Consider the following 22020-nt stretch of genomic DNA (forward strand, 5'->3'; position numbering starts at 1 on the left):
ACGGGGAACATTCTATTCGTTTAATTTCGAAACTCGTTGAAGACTGTACGCTTTCGGTTTGTGTTCGCTATCGCATAATCCGTTTACATTCTAAGAAAAGGGGTTCACTTTGCATCGACGTACGACAAAATCGATCGGATCCACCCGCGCGTTCCGTTGACGGATAATCCGACTTGGGCACTTTTGCAGGCAAATTGCAAACGGTTATTGGCCATTTAGAGCGAGTGGCGTGCGGTCGGAGAGCAAGAGATTACTCGAGAACCAAGCTTCGGCGGTCGCTCGAAATCGCGGAAAGTTCGTATCGAGTGCCGACCCAAATTGCGGGGCTCGTTCGTGGATGAAAAAGTGCAAGTCGCGCCTCGAACGAGCTCCTAACCGGGGTTTCATCGATCCAGAGATCGTCGAGACTCGCGTCGTTCGAAGGCGACACGACTTAAAAAAGTAAATATACACTACCAGGCTCGAGTTCGTTCGAATCGCCAGTCTCGGATCCCTTCGAAAATAAACAAAGGACACGGCGCCCTTTTCTTCGGCTGAGAGTTTCACTTGGAAGATTCGGAAGCCTCACTTGAAACGTTAGATCTCGGAAAAGTGTTGCGAGTGAATCGTGTAACTGTGTTGTACCTTGTGTGTGGGTATGTCGGTAAGAGAGAGTGTGTGTTTATGTACCGTGATGTGGGCTCGTACAAGCGTGTACAGAGGGACAACGACAAACGATGTCCGCTGATAGAAGGGAAAGAAACGCGTGGAAAGAAATGAAGAAAGATGCTGCGCTAAATCAATCGTCACCGTCGCTATCCTATTCTTTTCGTACGTATACGTGAACATGCGTTCTCCCCGCGTCAATTTTATTACACCATTCGGCTCGCTATAACGCCCCGCGGATATCGTTGATATCCTCTTAAGCTAACAGAGAACAGTAGTTGCTTTTTTTTTTGTTTAACGCCGCGCTGTCGCACGCCACCTTATAATCGTAGTATAAATCCCCCGTTTATTTAAGTTGTCGTCGATTTACTTACTAGTGATACGGATAATAAAATTCACTGGCATTGTCTTGAATCATCTTGGCAGTTCATTGTGTTTAGTATTATTTTACTTATCTCTTTTTTTGTCTCTCACTCTCTCTCTCTCTCTCTCGCTCTCTCTCTCTCGTCTCGTTTTTATTTTTCATTTCTTCTTCTTCTTCTTTTTTTTTGCATTTTCAGGTTTTCGGAATTATTTAATGTGTGTGCGCTTTGCTCTTAATCGTGTTTTGCTTCGGTTTCGTCTCGTTTTTTTTTTTATCTCTTTAAGCACAATAAAAGGAGCAGTGTACCCTTCTTCAGCTATTCGCTCTCTCGTTTGTATCTCTCCCTCTCTCTCCTTCCTATGAGATGCTCTCTCGTTTTTGGGACGGACACCAGGGCCAAAACGGAAAATCGTTTCGCGACCGTGGACCGCGTCCCGAAAACTCGATTTATCCTTTAACAAATTCAAACGCTTCGACGGTCCTCAGTGCTCTGTGTTTTCGTGTTCAGTTTGCGCTTGGGCGCGTATGTACGTGTGTGTATGTGCGTGTGTATTTGTGTATATGACGCACCTATACACGCGGTTCTATTTGCATCTCGATTGCAAGCTATTGCAGAAACAAACTAGAAAGATAAACGGTTTTCGGGTTTCAACGGAATTATTTTTTTCGCGAGTTCAGGAGGCGGAATTTCTTTTTTTTTTGTAAATACATTGATTTCCACTACGCGATTGAATGATTCTTTGTCAGTGGAAAAAATCAGTGGTGTGATTAATCCTATTGGTTGAAAACTGGGCGGAAGGAACGATTCATACAAAAATACAGAATAAATTGAATGATCAATAGGAACAAACTTATATAGCATTGCGAGATGAATAAAATAAGTCTGGTGAACATACATGTGTGACATCGTGGAAGAAGTCTGTGAAAGGATATTTCTCATTTTGTTTTACCAATAGACCTTTGTGCATTTGAAATAATAGACTGATACTATGAATTTCTGAGGCAAAGTCAATTTAATTTTATTGCTCTCGATAGAAGTGTATCTGGTCATGCGTGACATATTCCTTTTGACTGCGAAATATACATGTAATTGTTTCTTGAGTGTTCTCTTTCGAATTACTCAGGATAAGTTGGAAACAGTTCAGGAATAAATACGAAGTCATTGTCGAATTGTACAGTGGAGTAAATCTATAATAAATACCAACCAGTTCCCTGATCCACGCCTTGGATTATGAGTTAATCAACACCTAGACATTTCATCGACAGCCATTAGCAAAAGTACAAAATCAAACCAAACTCGAGCGAACGAAAGAGTCGCAAAGATCCCCAACCCTGATCATCCGCGTGCCACGCGTATCGGTGTTTCATGTGAGTGTACGTGTGTGTGTATCCTTTCCACGCCCTCCATGTAGGCGCATTATCAACGTGTCTCGCTAAGGCGTCCTCGTGGAATGAACTACATGATGAGATATTTCTTAAGTATCGTAAAGAACGAAGAGCATAATCTTCGCATTGTTTTCATCCTATCGCGGCGCAGATCTCCCGAAACGTGACAACGCACGAGCTTGAAGCGTGACCCCGTGGCGAACGTCCATGAGTGGATGCGTCGTTTTGGGCGTCGTTCGCGATGGCCCGTCGTTTCCGACGCATCCGTGACGTCCGTCGCGTGCGAGGTCTTCGTCGTGTTCGTCGTCATCCGCACCGTAACGCCGCGCCAGTGCACGATCCTCGTCGACCTCCGACCCTCCGGCGGCTGCCTGAGTTTTTTGAATCACGTGACGATGATGTGCGGCGCCGTCAGTAGGACGGTGATGGTAGCGATGATGGTGAACAGAGTAAAAATGATTAGGCACATTCTGTCGATCACCATCGCCGCGAACTTCCAGTCGTTCGTCACCTTCGTGTCCAACTCGTCCGCCTTCAGCTGATCCGTTATTATCTGGAGAAAAGAGAATACGCGTTTTCAGATGTATCGCTAAGAAAAGAAAATTGAAAGATACAGTCTTTAGAATGCGAGAGATTGAAAGGAGCTTCGACTACCAGGGCTTCCTTGAATCTAACTCTTCGGGCTCTGCGCCATCTCGTTGGCCAAAATGTTCCAACGGGATTCGCATTACATAAAATAGTTGAAATCGTGTCTTTTTTTATATTATTAAAGGCGATTATAAATTCTTATAGCTTTATTGAAGCGTTGAGTTCATTGCAAACATAAAGGATTTATATTTGCAGTGGTGTCCGTAACAAAATTTGTTAGATTTACGATATCCCCTCATAGGGACATTCGAGTGCAAACGGCTAATATTGAAGAGGGCACAATAATCGTTTGAATACATTATTTAATTAGTTTAATTAGTAAATTTGTTTAAAGAAATGCGAATTTATTAACATGAACCGCTACTAGATAAAAGAAATTATCGTCCATAGAACATCACCAAAGTCAAAACAATCTGATAATTGTTTCTCAGAAGGTCCTATGTATTTTCCTAAAGATTTTTAACGAATTGCATGTTGTATCAGGTATTAGACGTAAATACTATTATATTTCATACCATAAACTCCTAAACTTCGTCTGCTATTATACAATATCAAAATATTTCAAATTCTGAAATTACTATTTCCGTGCCCTAGGGATATCGAAGGAATCGAGGGTTCTTAGACCATGTAATTGTTTCGCAACGATTGTAATTGTGTCCGATTTTACCCGAACGTTCAATTTCCGTTGAATATTCGGACTCATAATTATGAGCGCCGATAGGTTTCGAGTGTTTGACTTCGCTGTATCAGTTCTGCTTCGAGAAATGGTACGAGCTTAATAATCCAACACAAACAGTCGTAGCAGGGATTGATTTCACGATCGTCAGCAAACTTGACTTATGTTTGTTCCGCGGCTATATACGTGACGTTTAAATGAAAGTTTTGACATGCATACACACATGCACCTGCTAGAAACCAATTTGATGGATTTCAGCGAGCTGAGGCAAATGAGATTCAGTTCACTGACAGATTAGCTTCAAGTAATTCAGCCAACTAAATAAACGTGTATATTCACTTTTAGATGTGCTATCATATTTTAATATATATAATAAAAAGTGACACTAATTTTTGAATATCTATTATGAGTATCTAAATCCCGCCATAATTAAAAAAAAAAATAATAATATATTTGTTATATTAATTTTAAACCTGTGTAAGTAATAAAATTCTAATTTTGTGCAGTATGAGTGTTATTTTTCTTTTAAATAACGAACTCTATTTAAGTAAAATAACTTGAGAACTTTTGTCCTGAGACTTCTGAGCGTTAGGGCAAGTGGAAATGTACCTTGATCTCTTTCAGGATCAGGATGAGCTCGTATCTGGCACAAAAACACGCGTTCTGAAGTATCGTTTCGACCTGTGGACCAGGCGTTTCCGGTGGATGTTGATGATGATGCGGCGTGTGACCGATCTGGTGCGCCGGATAAGAGGTGTGCGCCAATGGCGTTGCGTGTTGATGATGCGGCGTCGCAACGTGGCTGTGATGATGATGAGGTGTCGCATGTATGTGGCTGTGCCCATGGCCTATCGTGTGGTGGTGGGGGCCAGGTGTACTGTACACATTGTTCAGGAGGTTATTGTGGGACGCCAAGGCGTTGTCCTCGAGGTCCAGGACGTTCGCTATGAGGGACTTGCTGCTTCTCTGATGAAGCTCCAGGTCGCCGTATGTCTTGCTAGTACCTGTTTACACGAAACAAATCGATGGGTTAGTAAAACATTTTCAAATTAAGCCTTTGTTACATTTACTTTAACACCAAATATTTGGAATATTTAAGACTTGGAGGAATGCTAGCATTTACTTTGGAATTCTTGCAAGTGATTCAGACGTTTAGGATAAAAGTTACAATTTTTACTAAAATCTAGGTTGGTCATTTAAATTTGTATCACGAGTAGATAGAAATACGTTTCGACTTGTAATTTGAACATTAATAGAATAAATTAATCCTTTGTCGTATGGTTTTTTTATAATCATGACATTATTCTCTTCTTCTCATATTTTTGTGTATTAAACACCTAAGTCAGAGATCAAAACGCAAATATATTACTATTTGTACGTCTCTACAAATACAAGTACAGGATGGATTCGTACGAAGAAGAAATTGGAACAAGGATGGATAGCTATTAAATATTGCTGCCAACATTTAAACTTCTAAATAATTAATTACTTCTACATTTTGTATGCTGGTTAAGTGTGCCTCCAAAAATGAGATTCATATGGATACACGTGACTCGAAATAAGTCAGGTACAGTGATGGAAAGTGTACTGTGCACGTTCCGGGTGGTGTATGGTGTCGACTGAGATTATTTGTTTGTGTGAAATAGTGGTGGAACATTTATTTAGATAGTAGTAATTGTCGTCAGTACTTGTGTCGATGCTTTTTCGTGTCACTATATTACCGGTGACTGGAGACGGTTTCTGAGACTTTTGCGTCTCCTTCTCTTCTTTATCAGTCGGTCGTGACATACAAAGTACATAAGGCAGCCAGTCAAGAAATATCACTCTCACCTGTAAAGCAGAGTCAAATTTTAATTCACATGTAAAATATTCAGAAATATTTCAATATTCAGTAATGATTATTTAAGTGTATGTAGAAATTCATGTTGTATTGAACTTAATAAATATAGGACTATATGAGGCTATATAATTCATGTTTACAATTATGCAGCATATACTTAAATTATAACATATTTGCTCACGATGGTGGTTCTTTGAATTTTCCATTCAAAATTGTTGTTCAATAGATAATACAGAGTAAGAATAATGATATTTATTGTCGATGAAAGTGATTGAATCAATAAAGTGATAAGTGATTCATTATTTGAATAATGAATTTCGAAACATACGTGGCTAACTTGGAGGATGTGAATATCTAAATATTAAAAATAAACGAATTAGTTCGAAAATTTCACGTTGTTTCAACTTATTATCTATTATCAAATTAAAAGGAAAAGGATATACATCGGAATGATGAATGTCATAATTTCAGTTCATTCCTAATGGCCGCAAGCATGATTGACGTTTATTTTACTCAGAAAGAGTGAAAACCGGTTAGGTAATTCCCGAAGATCGTGATTTTTATTGAAAAATTAACTATGCGTGGCGTTTATGCGAATCTCGTAGCCCGGGGAATATAATAGATAGTAAAATCCGTACAAGGAATAACCAAGTGTCTCGGAAAAGGGTGAATCGAGTTAACGACCAAAGTAAACCTGAGGGGTACTTTCAAGCACATGGTCTCACGCTAATTGAAGCCACACATACGATGAGTTCATCCACGAAGTAGCTTCAGAGCGTGCAGATGGAGGAGACGTAAGGCCTCTGATTTTGGTCAAAATAATGCAGGGAGATACTTGCACTGGATACGTAAAATGAATACAAAGAGGAATGAAGGGCTACGGAATATAGTTAGTTACAAATACCAACGTTGCCGTTGCAATGAAGTATTTTTATATTGTTCGTTATCAATTCATTGAATAAATACTTACCCAATCGGACATTTCGTGGGTATCAGAGTTTCGGTGATGGTAATTCAAAATAAGGATGGTGCTGACAACACTGCTGGCCACCATGAACATGATGCAGTTGAAATACGTCCCTATAGAAATATTATACAGCTTTAGAAACGAAAAACATTTCTAATTGCTCTTATTTTGCCCTCAGAGTGTGATTGAAGCTAATGCATTAGGTTGGTATATGATTACAATCAATTGATGACGGAGCAGACTAAAATGGATGTTATTGACCCGGATGATTGAAACACTGGAAAAACGACATTTCGTATGCACCGACCTAATAATAATTAATTGAAGCTAAATGAGTCGTGAATAATCTAAAAACGAATGGGACCAATTGCAACTTTAACATTTTTTTCTAGAAATAATGAAATTAGAATACCAGTAATATAGATCTTTTAAAACAAGATCGTTCGTCAATAAATTGATAATATTGCTTTAAGATTCAAGCTCCGTTCGTTTGACTAGGAAATATTCAACATTCTACGCGACCTCGAACCATGAAATCAGAAATGCTGCTGAAAACTGCATTCCCTTCAATGAAGAGCTCCTCTGTATCGCCCCCCATGTAAACAAATACCGTCTGGGTTAACTCGGACAGACTCGGCGATTAAAATCAAACGCGCCCAGCCTCCACCTGAATAATAATGGCTTGGCAATACGTTTAAAAATCATATTTCAATATCAAGGGAGTATTTCGTATGCGGCACCAATCACGTCTCGAATGCGACCACTTGAATTATCGATTGAACGATTTCAGAACGTTTTGCTTCGGCTATTCGTATTCAAGACGTCAACGAATGCTTGTTATGCGAGCGTACGTCTGACCCGTACGATCTGTTACCACTGACAAGCGACCTCCACTGTCGGAGAACAATCCTAACTGCAATGGGAGATCGGGAGTCACGGATAAAGGGTATGTATCAGTGATCGTCAGCTACATAATCCTCTAGTTAGCTGCCTTTCTTGGTAAACGAGGAAGTGATGTACAAAGGGAGTGCCACAGATGTTCTGAGGGGGCCATGAAGAGTATTATTCAAATTTATAATTATAGATTGATGTATAAATGACATTATGTAAGAATAAAAATTAGGATGAACGTTTGGTTTATTAAAATAGAGTAAGTCGAAGCATCGAACTAAAGAAGGGTAAGGATCTTTGATATTCAAGTTATAATAAGTATACTGTGGATTTTATGCATTTAGGGTAAAAAAGCTTTTGACAAATGTATGTTAAACATAACGAAAAGGTGTATCATGTATCTAAGATACATTCTGATACGTATCGATATATGAATATAATAATAACAGTAATGATAATATTAATATTCCCCACATACATTATATATATATTTTTTCCATATTATCGTACGCCATAAATGTATAAATTTTTCAGTCTGATAACAGGCTTTGTACACGCCCACCCATAGTACATCCAGCTTCAAGATCCGTGTACACGACGGAGGTTCGTAACGTGTAAAGAAATTCGTGGAATAAGTGTACCAAAGGATTTCCGTCTTTCCTCATGATGTATCATAATAATAAATCGCGTGGGACGGAGCAGTTCGTCTCTTCTCAATGATAATAAATATCGAAATTTTCCTGGTGAAAATGAATATCGAGTTGCAAGCGACATAATGAAATATTGCAGAAGTTCTCGAGCTTTATCACTGTCGTAACTCTAAGACTAGATATTCATATTTATTTCATACGGTATTTTATCATACAGCCTGACTTTTTCCAGTGAATATGCATCGACTATACCTTTGCATCTCGGTACAAAACTGTTAATAAAAATTGATGGTTTGACGCTTTTACTAAGAATTATGCGGAGGTGAAGAAAGTAAAGTTTATTCTTCATATATAAACTGTACGACGTTTTATAGATTTATCAAGTAGAGATATGATCTACCAAAGAATTTAGTTGCTGGATTTTCGGTTTTGATCGACGAAGTTCTCCACATAACTTATTCAGTAACAGAGATGAACAGAGAACTGTGTTCGAGGAAATACATTTTTCGAACAATATGACGCGGTATTCGGATAATTGACAAAGGATGGGGGATAATCGAAGTTTCGCTGCATTATTTATTTCCATCGCGGAGGTTCTACCCCAAAGTCTAACGAAATTGTGAAATCGAGCAGACTTGGCCAGCAGTTTCATCCGTAGAACATTGTAACCTTGTTTGTCTTTGCTATATCGCCATCAATTTTAAATGTTTCTGAAAAGTAGAATGGTTCATTTTGTAGCTGACTCTTCGAGAAATTAAATGTTGACCAGTATTTGTGTGCAGAAATTCGGAGAAGTGACACGAACGAAGAATGAAACTACAGTAAAGGGTTGTTTTGATCCTTCCTCGTTTCAGTAGTGTTTCTGTTAAGGTACCCGCTCAAGTGTAACCAACGAAACTGACATTAAAGAATACTATCCAAACAAGTGATAAGGATAAAATTTGAAAACGTCATATTTCACCTTTTCTTAATCTGTCATGATCTACTGAAGGATAATAAACATTCCCAAAAATGAAATATACACTATTCCACTTCCTAAAGTCTCAGCAACGAAATAAAGTGAAAACTTTCAGTAAATGATTAAATTTCAAGAAGACACAGTTAAGTGGAGCAGAAAATTGCCGCAGCTTGTACATTAACGGACGCCCAAATTCTTAGCCATTTTCCGAATGGCGGAACCTGCGAACGATCTTGGACTTTCCGCTAGGGAATTTTACGCTGTACGAAGCATGTAGTAATATTTGATGTCTCTGAATTATGAATTAATCGAAGGATCACGGCCCCATTCTATATCTCTTCATCTCCGTAATCAGCCATTGTTCTCTTGCCCCAACCATTCAAAAGAGTCTGACTTTATTTCTGTCTGAAAAGAATCCGAGGGCACTATGGCAGATAAAACAATGTAACAATTGAGAAAGGAATAAGAAATCAGCTTTTCAATTTACACAATTTCATCTGCACTTGTTCCAAAATGTTGAGGGTGTAGCGTATTAGGAGATAATGAAAAAGACTTTATAATTTAGTAAAAAGACACAGAGCGTTATAAAACCTCATCTTTCTCAGGTTTAGAAAAATATTAGGAAAATCAAAACTGAAAACACATTCTGGGACTAATTTGGTTGAAAGAAATGTTTGTAAGAAAGGTGCTAAAAATTCACAGACTTACCCAATAGTGGCACGGCATCCGACGTCGCTGGCATTGTCTCGGCGACCATATTCAGGAACACAGTGAGGGACAATAGAATGGTTACCCCTGCAAAAAACGTTAATCCAAATTATTATCGCATACACTTGTCTAGTAGTCAGACAAGATTAATTCACAAAAGCTGGTTGAGTTCGCAGCTGGTATTCCTCAAGCTTCCAAAATAAATATACTAGGTGTCCATGAGTTTTCTAATCAACACGAGCAATTGCGAATTTTATGTTTTATTCGATTTTTGCTCGTTACTCTTTATATTAAATTAGAATATTATTATTCGCGAGCTTTCTGTCCTGGGGACTTTAAAGAATCCTGTTCTATTGTATTTCTTTAAAAGTATGACAGTGAAGGCATTTCTCATCACGTTGCGCGCTGAAGCGTACGAATCCCATTGTATACTAATTTTTTAATTTCAAAATTACGGGAACGTTATTAATCCTTTGTTCTACAACGCAAGTGGTAATCAAGGTAATCGTAAGATAGCTTAATTAATGTAATAATAAATTAAAATTTAAACAAAGTAGGAAATTTCTGTAAATATGGGAAAAAGTGAAGACTGTCAAAGTGCTTGTCAATGTACAAGATAATTTCTGAATGTTCATTGATTTTAGTATTTCTGTACAGTTATTTTCGATGTGAATTTTGTTGGTCGAGTATCTTAACCTGGAGGTGTCTACGGATTCCAACAGATGATTCTCGGATCGAGGAAGACTGTTCGTTAAATTCCGATAATGTTTACTGATACATGAATGCGCGTGATCGAGATCGACGCGATTACAATCTCTCGTGAATTCGATACGTTACGAGAACTTGACTGAATCTAATCATGTGAGATGTTGTAGCGTCCTCCGAAGCCTGCAAGGAATTGGGATTATGCAACCATGCGATCTGAACTTGGCAGAAGCGAGTAATCATTGGAATCCGAAGAAGAACTCATAACTACATAGTTGAATCGCGTGCATGCACTCGATAAAATATACCAACTGAGTAATCGACCGGATTTCCTAACAAACACGCTCCTTGGTGTCTTTCTTTAACGAACAAGCACCACCTTTTAATTTTTGTCCGACTGACACGTAATTCACGAAAGGAGTATTTTGTAGATGAAACTTTAGCTGTCATTTTTATCAAATTTGTGGGTTTCTAAATCTTAATTTGGATACTCTTTTAACTTAATCGTTTTTCGAGTTGGTATGTTGGTATAAAAATTTTGTCAACTTTTGGTCAGTTTGTTTTTATCCGAAACCTTGTATTGTAAAATATTTGATATTCGAAGAGTTGTCGACCGCGACGTATACATTGCATGGTTTTTCAAAACTATATTCCCCGCAGCCAGCAGGCCATATTGTTGACGAAACAACTAGAAATGTATTGTCACGCAATGTTAATAGAAGCACTTTATAAATATACATTTAATTTTCCACGGTACTGCGTGTTGTGCCAATGTCAGTATCGATTTCGCTACCAACAGCTTCACCCGATAACCTAAACTTACCTAAAGAGAGCTTCTCGCCAGAGTCTGGCGGCAAGGTGAATCCCAGAACGGCCATACTAGCAATCAGGACGCATGGCACGATCAAGTTGAAGAAATAGTAAAGAGTTCGCCTTCTAATGATGACCACGAACGTAATATCTATGTACGGTTCTGGGCAGCAATTATAGTAAATTTCGTTCCTCTTTCCGGGCACTCCTGCAACATTTAATTACTTCATTAAAAAAGTCTCCCCTAAAGCAAAAAATAAAATAAAATTCGAAGGGGGAGATGTTTGCGATGAACGTTTCTATATTTCTCAATTTTTTGCGAACGAAAAATGCAACGTAAGTTTAATGAACGGAACAAAGAAGTCGATGAAACAACTAAAACGGAAGGAGGACGAAGCGCTGGCCGTTCGAGGCCGTCGATTTCACTCGCTCGGAGGGAATGCTTACAGAAATAAAAGATTAGCTCCGATAGCGATGACTCAACTATTTTATGCGGAGTGCGCCATGCACTTGAATTATCTCGAGCAACATACCGGAAGAGAGTCGGCGACTTTATTTTCAAGTGTTCCTTCAGTTGCAACCACATTTTCCTGCGGCTGAAGTCTCTTAAGATACATTTCTGCCAAGAGCTTCATAAGCTCTCTATATACCAAGGTACATACTAACACTCCGCGCGTACACATCCCCGGAAATAAAAGCTACGCGTCCCCAGAGCGATACATTTTTAGTTTACAATTTTCCTAAAACCGTCTACGGCGCGCCCATACATTCCCGGGAATAAATATGCTTCATGCATCATTTATGCCTCGTGTTCCAACATACTTCTTATTTCGCATTCCTTGGGTTAGAATAAATAAAAATATCGACTGGAATAATATCGTTGCAAAAATATATATGAAACTACTATAACTCTTCGCAAGATTTATTATATGTATTCAATTATAATTTTCTTTACTCCTTGGATAAGAATGGTACTGCAGGGGAATCGATAACCTTGATAATTCATTAATAAATATGTAAATCGTAGAACATTCCTGTTGAACAGTATTATTTACAAATTTTAATTCTCTTACGAAAAATTACAATTTGCTAAAGAATATTTATCAACGAGATAGCTCTGCTATACATATGTTTATTAATAAGTTGCCAAGAATATTGGTTTCTCTCTACTTTCCTATCTCAATCTTGAAGTGAACGAAATTATAATTGTAAATGAAAATGAATAATAATTCAAAGCGTCATCCCTTGCACAGAAATTTCATCAAGGGGATGGAATGTAAAGTTATACACCGCCACTCAAAAGTTTTAGAACAGTTTCTAAGTTTTAGGAGAGCATAAAGGAAATAATGGAATCGTTGCAAAATTTAAAGGAATTTTAATTCCTGGTGCATACGATGCTCGTATACGATGGTCCAATAAATAACACAGCATAGGACATGCTTTTTTTTCTGAATAAACAACATGTATTTGCCGAACAACAATCAGGATGCCCCTGAGCTGCTTTCTCCATCGCTTATCATCATTGTCGAATTTACTTTCCATTTAACCGAAAGCAAACTAAACGTCTCCCAGTCTGTTGACAATTTGTGGAAAATAATGAACAGCCGCAGTTTGCAGAAAAGTAACGATGTAAATTCGCTTGCATTGGAGCCGTCGATTCAGCGCAAACATTTCGCGATATCCCGCAGTATGAGAGCAAATAATTCAACGGGGCGCTGCGCTAATGGTACATTATTAAGTGACTGTTGTCTCGCTCAACTGTTTCAACCATTCCAGAAATGCAGATGAAAAACTTTCCCCGCGACTGCAAGCTACAAATAACTTCCTCCTTTCGTATTCATTTTGATTAAAAATGCGCGACTGCTCGGAAATGATTTACAGACTGTATCTTCCATAATTATTGCCCCACGTGCGTATGAATCATTAGGACTCGGACCTTGGCCCCGCGTGTGGAATTAATTGTGCAAATAAATAGAATATTGCAATCAGTTTTCTCAAGGTAATTACAATGTATGGCTGAATTTAGGTACAGAGTGATCTACGTACAGTGTTCTACAAGGATGCCTGTATGAAATAATTTTAGTTCTAAAATAGAAACAAATATTGTTTAGTATGCCTGTATAATAAATTGACTACGATGACGTAGATCTTCGAAAAATTTAACTTGAGAAAATCAATACGATCCGTTTGTAATAAAATTAACTTATGTGATTTGTCTCACGTTGTAGTTACCTTACACCTTTTGACTTGTACAGTTACATATATCTTAGTCATGATTCGATAACACTGAAAACCTAGATCGTTAAGTGTCTTATTAATTTTCGTTTGAACGTGGACTGGATTGTTCGCGTATATTAAACCAGCAATGGTTGTTTAAAAAAATGAAGCTTTCAAAATTCTGAATGGCATAGAAGTATTCAACCGAGATATTGACTAACAAATTAAGTCATTCGTTAATGGGTATTAGATTCGTCGAGCAAGCGTGCATTAGTGTAACACGCACGGCTCGCTGCGATCGAAATAATTGGAGTGATTTATAGTCGGAGTGAGAGGGTCCTTAATTAATTTTCGCTCTTGAACTCGAATATGTTATTTCCCAGTTTAGCTGGCGACGGAAATCTGAATTAGATAAAGCCCGGTAGTAAGATGCAGCTGCCGTCGACTTACGAAACGATTGATCGCGTGTCCTTTGTGCCCCAGGACTCGCCCGAGGATTTTAGAATTGCTAATCGGCGCGGAATTGCTTTCACGGGCGGGCGAACTACTCGGTTGTACGTCGGGAAACGATCCCCGATAAGGGTTGTAAAAACTCACCTAACAGATCCCACTCGCCGTTAGTGATGAAACTGCTGATGTCACCGCCGGCCTCGTCTTGCAGTTGCAGGTCCAACTGTTGAAAATTTAATGCAATCGATTAGACGAAAAGTTATTGTAACGCGGCACGCGAGGGTTGACACGGAATTCGATAGGGTACGATTGTGCCAGATCTGCCGGATGCATTAGATATGAAAAAGGGACGATGGGAACTTCTTGTTTTATTATGTATGTATTTTCTCGACGTAAAGAGTGGTTCAGGACGGAGGCGCAGTCAAGCGCGAGGGAATTCCAAACAGGTGGAAAAGTGGAAAACAAGTAGAAAATGTAAAATGGAATTTTGTAGGTTTCGTTTTATTATAATTTCCATATTTTGGACGATATAAATTGTTTTATCTTTGTAGAACTTGTATTCTTTATTTTTTAGTTTCACGAGGGAAATATTTCAAGTATCATACTCTTTTTGTAAGTATAACAACACATTTTAGGTGAACCACTTTTTCAAATGGAAATACTATCTTCTCGTCATTCTACATGAAAAATATACTTTGGGTACGGTGGTTGGAGATTGAATAGTTTCTGAGGTACTTTAAATAAATTAGAAATATCTACGTACACCAGTATATTGGAAAATTTATGTACAATAACATGAACTGATATTTTCGAGAGGTTTGTCAAATTTGATTTAATTTTACAATTAAATTGAATTGTTTCCCTTTTATTCGTCGTTTAAAATATAGTATCTAGATAAAAAAATTTGCTTATCACCAGATAGAGCTACAAACTTTTGAACCGTCTACTAACTGGGACGTAAATAATCGACGTGCAACGAGCTGAATTATTCGCCATACAATAAAAATGTTCTGTCATGGATTCCCAACATTCACAAAATTATTTCGGCTTTTTTCCCTCAAAGCTAAAAGTCTACCTGTCCAGAAAATTCCGTGCATTATTAAATTTTGAGCGCGGTATTTAACACGTGCTACTTTGAAGTGTACTCTTCTCTCTATTTCAATCCGAATCTTATACGAAGTAAAATCCTACAGAGGTCGACTCATTTGCGGAACATAAAACGAAGCAAAGCGAGAGAAAGTGATCGAAAAGGAAGACTACTTTGCATCTTGTTCGTTATTCAGCAAATCGAATGCAACCCGGGGAAACCATCTTGTATTTCACTTTCTCTGTTCCACTCCTCTTCCCTCACCGCTATCTTCCCCCGCTGCTACTTCGTCTTGCTTATTGTCCTCCTTAATGAACCCTCGAGCAGTCTCAGATTCCGTCGCATCGTATAATTCGCATCCTCAATTTTAATTATTCAAAATGTTCACGGGGCGACGAATGAAGATAGGTCAGGTATTCGCGGTGTCTTATATAAGTACCGAATTACGGGAAGCTCGTTTCTTCCTCGATCGATACGATGAAGTACAGGTGAAGTACAAGTTCGTTTTACTTTTCAGAAATCGATTGCCAGCAATTGTTCGACTTTGTTAAACATACGAAGCACAGATTGGTGCTTAGTGCCTTCTTAAAGCGTGTATTTCAAGGAGTACAGTGCACGGCATAGTTAACATTTGTGTTAAACTGTGTTAGAGTTGAATTACTAAACTATTGTATTGCTTCTTTTGTATTGTTACTATTATATCGCTAAAAAATGGTTTGCCTGGTACCTATGAAATTTAATAAATATATACCAACATTCAAACGTGCCTTTGAATATTTTTTAAAAATTGGCACGATCTTTCTGAACAATTCAATAGAAAACAAAATAAGAGTGATTGAAGAATCAGATACAGAAATTTTTAATGTAAACAGGTAGCTCTTTTTCTTCTAACATTAAGATCAATCGTTCGTTAAGAAAAATTTGGACTTTAAAGGGAACGAACATCTTAGTTGTAAATACCTGGAAGCCGTCGTACGTCCAGGAGCCGAATTTCATTTCACAGCGTTGATCGTCAAAGGGGAACCAAGTAATGTCTATCTTGCAAGTGCTCTTGAATATACCGGGCGGTACGTACAAGCAGGTTCCATTGTCCTTGACGACGACGTTCGTTGGATAAGTGCCGTCGAACCCCTCATCCGCGCTGTAACGAACAATCGTTAATGTTAAACGCGTTTCGATTGATTTTTAAACGACGTTTGAGGTCTCACTAGACCCCAATCGAGAGCTAAAGGTAAGAGAATGAACGCCGCGATTCACGTAGCTTAGGCAACTCGAGGGTACCCAATGAATATTAGAGGTGGATATCGAGGTTTACTAGCTACGTAAACGTATCGATCTTTTCGAGAATTCTTCTTTTTTTTTATAATAAATGAATACTGGTGACAAATCAAACGTATGTCCTTCGCAATTAAAATGTACAACTTCCAAATAGAGACGGTCGTGCTGGTGAATTTTTAACTGTAAAGCCCAACAAATGGAGAGCTAGTTCATTAATATGAACACAATTTTAATTATTCAAAATGTTAACGGGGCGACGAATGAAGATAGGTCAGGTATTCGCGGTTATATATGATGGACATATATGATGGACAAAGCCATCGAAGGGCAACTCGGCTAGTTCTGAATCATTAAACCGTTGATCACGGAACTTATTTGAAGGGAATATGTCATCGTTGGGATATTAAGTTGCGTATTGGCGATACCATCGATTTGGTTTAAATATTCACATAAACGCGAAGGAAATTAGTAAAACCATGCTTTTTAGGATTTAGTAACGTTTCATGCAAATTGTTTCAACATGAGAATATTACATTTATAAAAGTCTGTTCTCCTCTTTAGAAATAACTTTTCTAAACTGAAGTCAAGCCATTATTGTTATTAATAAAATTTTATAAAACACTTGTCACAAATCTGTAGAACTAGTAAACTTATTATTTCATTCTTTATAGACAGTGCTAGTCATACAAATTTCACAGCCCTAAACGTGACACCGTTTTACTTCTTCAATGACCACTGTTATAATTTCCATTAAATTTGACATTTGTTAACGTGTCACAGTGTATCGCTGGTGTGCAAGTGCCATCAATTTCCGTCAGATAACATTGAATGATGTATTGTCAAGTATCTGTTATCGAGTAACAAATTACTCTTGCGTACGGTACACCAACACAGCCTCGTCATCGCGAGTTAATTATAGAAAATTCCATCGTGCTCCTTTGTAGTTCTACTCCAGTTACTTGACAATCCCGGCGCTTTGTTTCGTTGCAATCTACTAACAATGGCAAATCGAATTCGGAGTTGAATTCTACGCGAGTTTGTCACGATGCTAATCTATCATTTACATACAGTGACTCGTTATTGTACAATTACCCGATGAAAACGAATAGGTTGAGCTACAATGTAAACAATGACGTTGATCTATCGATGGACGTTCGTTAGAGGCGTGAGTGTAACTACTGTACACCAAAAGTGGGCGAGAGAATTAAGTATTTTACATTGACTGAGTCTTCAAGTGTGTGTTAACAAGAATTTTATAATTTATGTAATATAATAATGAAGGTGAATACAAAACAATATGAGTCCAAATGAATACTTCTATTCATACCAAGTGTGAATATTCAATTACAATTATTAGTCTTTCATTTATATTAAACATTCATCAGCCTCCTTAGGTTAGTAGGTGAATTTCTAATTTCAAATTCTGTCTATACTTTTACTTATATCGACTGTGAATATTCAATTACAATTATTTGCCTTTCATTTATCTTATACATTCATCAGTATCTTTACAGAAGACTTTGGATGACCTCAGACGTCGAACTCGTCAGAGCTCATCCAAGATGTAACAAGATTTCAAAACCGTCTAATGTCCTTCGCGATAAAATCGTTTTATTCTTATTGCCAGGATCGCTAGTTTCGAGAAGAGGGAGTCATCCGCAACTGTGTCACCGAGGACACGTCAGCCAGAGAACGAGACCTCGTCCAGGAGCGCTGTGTCTATAAATCAAGTTGCTCAAGTATTCCGTGCATAGTCAAACATGATCCGGAAAGAAAATGAATCAGAATCCTTCCAAAGCGAGTAAATTTTCCGCCGGTGGACGTTTAAGGGGTTATTTCGTCTCGAAACGGGAACAGCGTCTCGCGGAAGCGTCGTCCTGATTTCCTCCAACAGTTTCACCGCTTGCCATCTCTCTCCCCTGAAAAACGTCAGCACCTCCCCGCCTTTCCGTCTATATTTATATTCATAATTACGAGCAATTCGAACGGAAAATTCGCACGGCAGCGCCGGACGACCCGTCGAATCGCTGGAGTATCGTTAATGAATGCGAAACGGGGAACTCCGGAAAGACTTGGCGGGAATCGTTCATTCTCAATTATTGTTTCTGTCTCAGTCCGCCTAAGAGCAGCTCACAGGGAAATATGATTTTGAATGGGGATGCATCAGGACGATTCCACGGGGCACGGATATAGGTGGGTTGAATGGTATACATAATATACTCCCACATCCAGGCGACTAAGGATTGGTTGGAACCCGGCCAGTTGGCCGCAACCCAATCCGTTATTTCATTCTTTTTGAATCCACCCTCTGTACCACCTCGTACTCACCCTGCTGCCCTGCCACACCCACCAACACGACCGCCGCCCTCTCCCTTTGCTCTCAAACCACCCGCGCCCTCCTAATCCCCCTTCACACCACAGTGCACTCTGTGCTTGCACGTTTCTTTTCGCCGCATGCTAAATTCGCATAAGCAGCGTCCCCTTTGACAACGAAAATTAAATTCCCATCGGGGCTTCTGTGCTACCAAGGATGATAATGTGTATGCGGCCCATGTAACGGCGGTATTTATGCGCCATGACCGAGCGATGAATTAGTATCGATTTACGTTTAAATGTTGAGCCTGTTACTCGCAGCGTTTGGCTTCTGAAACGATTTCTAAGTAGACGCGAGCATTAATCCGCGACTTTGTAGCGGATGCCAAGCAATTAAGTCGCTCGCGTCAATTTCGTCGAGGGGATTCCCCAATTTGAGCGATTACGGTAATTTAGACGCAGAGAAGGGACGCCAGGCACGCCAGGGTTGGGTGAATTGGAAAAGGAAGTGATTTGAGGAATATCAAAGGGTTAAGTTTAACTACAGGAGAAAATATGCGAATTAAAAATAAAGAAAGTGGATCGAAATTGGGTGATAAAAAGATGTGAATGAACGGGGTTTTGTTTAATATTTTCTTCATTAAAAAATATTTACTATAGTCAATCCCATAAGTATTCGCACCCTCTACACCTAGACAAATCTTATTTCTTCCTCTGTGAAATATTAACTACTTCAAAAAATCGCAATGTTTAACCCTTAATTCATGCTAACTGAAATCTCTTCAAATATCGTCGTTCAGCTCCAAACCCGTCGTCACCAATACATTAGAATCGAAGGTCGATGACGTCACTAGGCAAAAAATATATTTCTTCCCAATTAATACTATAATTAATACCAAAAAGAAAAAGGAATTTCTCATTCATCATCGGCCTTCGTTTCGTTTCCAGCGTGCTCCACAACATTGAACCGTAAATGAGATCCGCGCACACTCGAGGGCATTAACAATTTGCGGTAATTACATTCGACGAGGACGCTCCAATAAACTTGGACGCAAGTTCAGCACGCTCCCGTTCGCTTCTTAAAAAAAACATGGTTCCATAAATATCGTCCCGTCTGTTCGTTCCAGCGTCCTATCGCGATTTCGACGATCGACAGCCGTGGCTCGTCATACACACACGTGGATGTGCGCGATCGTTCGTATTTGTGCCAGTCAAGTCCGCCCAGGTAAATAGTTTCGGTTCGTGAGCCTTCAAACCCTTTCCACGGCACTCGACGGTCCCGTCGATGGCGCACATGCTGGGAAAATCGAAAGGGAAGAGAGGTGAATCCGTGATTGGGGTTGTAGGTACGGATGGGAAAAGGAAGGGGGACAGGAGCGGCGATCCTCCGGGGTTGCAATTGGCTCCTTCTGTGTCACGGCATCGTTCCGAGTTTTGTGATCGCCAAAACGAGCCAACCACGTAAACGGAACAATATTCGAGTGGAAACGAGCGACCCGATGGATGTGTAATTTGCACGAAATCCGAGGAAGAAGCAGATTTCATGTGTCCTTTCACCCGTACCGTTCCTACGAATCGGTTTCGGGGAATAAAGGGGAACAGGGATACGTGGACCACTTTTCGGTTGTACTTTTGTAATCGAGACTTTAGGATCGATGATCTCTATTTGAATTTTAATTGGGGTCTTAATCGCACAATGAAACATTTCACAGTGACGAAGTCAAAATTTATCCATCCATTTTTTGAAAAGTTTCTGACGGAATCTTGCTTATTATTAGAATTTCTTGTAACCTATAATCACACAAACAATTACATTTTGAATACTATACAGGAATAGTTATACAGAAGAATTGACCATGTTATTATCTGAAACGTGTTCGTATCGAAAAAACATTAAAAAATTGTAAAAACATGACAAATTTCCTAAAGCTAGAGATTTAAATTATTCAAATGAAAAGAAAACTGCAGAATTAATAAACTATACATCCCTTTGAAAGCACTAAACCTACGTTTTCAACTAGTACGAATGGACATGAATATAGAAAGAATCGTCACTTAAAAATTCCATTTCAAGTGTTTAAGGAACGCGTGGATCTGTCGTTCCTCGCGGAGGATTTCGAACGGTTGGGAAAACATCATTGCGAATTAAGTGGCTACTCGAACCGGGACACCATTGTCTATCCGAAACTCTACCATGCAACCGGCGCTGCAAATATAACTCCATTATTACACGACATTTGGCAAAGCCACTGCTGGTAGACGGTTCTCGAAAATGTTCACGAACTCATCGTATCAGCCGAGATTTTCCTGTCGTTCGAAGTGAAAAATCGTTTCGTACCTTCAGCCAAACTACTTTCCACTTGTGTCTTGCCATTAAACACCGTTGTCGCGAAAACCTTTCGCCCTCTTGGATATCTCATTGCGGCCACACCGAATGTCAAGAAGACAGAGAATCATTTTGTTCAGAGGAAGAAATGGGAAAGTTATCTGGATGGACGATTGTTTTACAGCTTAGTCGAGTATGCTTCAGAAATACTTATGGTTCACCAATTTTACATTCGTTAACGTCTACAAGCACCTGTTTCACTTCCAGTTTTTATGGATTATTTCCATACGAACTAATTTCGATTATAACTTCAAATATTCGGTGTCCCCTCCCAGTCATTGATGTATAACTCTTGTGATGCAGCACTGTACGCGGTCAGATCTGAAATTGCGCACTGGCGACCGCATTTTCCGACGTACTGCGGAATCACTATTGTCCATCAGCCGAAAACAATACGTTTTTGGTATCTGCTTAAATAACCCAAGCCACTGTCATTTCCTATCACGTATCTATCTCATAACAACCAACTCCATCCACTTTTCAATTTCAACTCGTTCATGGTTCAAGAAGTACTATTAACTCGCTAACGACCAAGTAACGACCAAATATATGTGGATACATGTTATGGTAAATTTAGTATTTGTAATCTATAATATGTTTTTCGTAGACCTGAAGATTGATTGGACAATGACGAAAACGTTTGATATTATTCCTGGAAATATAGAGGGATTTCCAATAGGGTGTAAATACATTCCGGTTATATCAAATATAAAATGTTTTATTTCCTCACGAGACATTCTTGCTCTATTTAAGTGTACTAACTCTACTTGGGACTCAATATAAGCAACTGAATTTAATATAAATCTTTCATTGTTAAAGAAGTATAGTTTTACACCAGGCGACCACTGGAAGGTAAAATCCGTAAAGCATTGTCGCACGTGGGCTTGTCTTTCTTGGATAAACCGCTTGCAATAATTTATCCTCGGGTCACATATATCTATCGCATTCACGATGCGCGGAATGAATTCCACCTGCTCGATTGTATCTACGATATCTCTGGCACTGTTCGCGCCCGGAGGCCTGAAAACCACTTAATCTTCG

The 22020-nt window shown here is 38.9% G+C and overlaps 1 protein-coding gene across 3 annotated transcripts in view; it reads right to left on the reverse strand.

Moving 5' to 3' along the window:
- Positions 1-1118: 1118 nt before the first annotated feature.
- The window catches only part of LOC128886345 (neuronal acetylcholine receptor subunit alpha-7-like), a 454660-nt gene continuing 433758 nt past the window's right edge, over positions 1119-22020 (reverse strand). For 2 of the 3 annotated variants that reach the window (XM_054141148.1, XM_054141147.1), the window contains 8 exons: positions 15963-16143; positions 14063-14138; positions 11262-11456; positions 9734-9820; positions 6530-6639; positions 5408-5549; positions 4329-4723; positions 1119-2948 (listed from right to left, as the gene is read on the reverse strand). In XM_054141148.1, the coding sequence (XP_053997123.1) occupies positions 2781-2948; positions 4329-4723; positions 5408-5549; positions 6530-6639; positions 9734-9820; positions 11262-11456; positions 14063-14138; positions 15963-16143 (1354 nt within the window). In that variant the 3' untranslated portion in view covers positions 1119-2780. The remainder of the gene's footprint in view (positions 2949-4328; positions 4724-5407; positions 5550-6529; positions 6640-9733; positions 9821-11261; positions 11457-14062; positions 14139-15962; positions 16144-22020) is intronic. The other variant, XM_054141149.1, reaches the window with a different exon arrangement.

The sequence above is a fragment of the Hylaeus anthracinus genome, unplaced genomic scaffold (genome assembly GCF_026225885.1).
Source record: "Hylaeus anthracinus isolate JK02 unplaced genomic scaffold, UHH_iyHylAnth1.0_haploid 11982, whole genome shotgun sequence".
Classification (NCBI taxonomy): domain Eukaryota; kingdom Metazoa; phylum Arthropoda; class Insecta; order Hymenoptera; family Colletidae; genus Hylaeus; species Hylaeus anthracinus.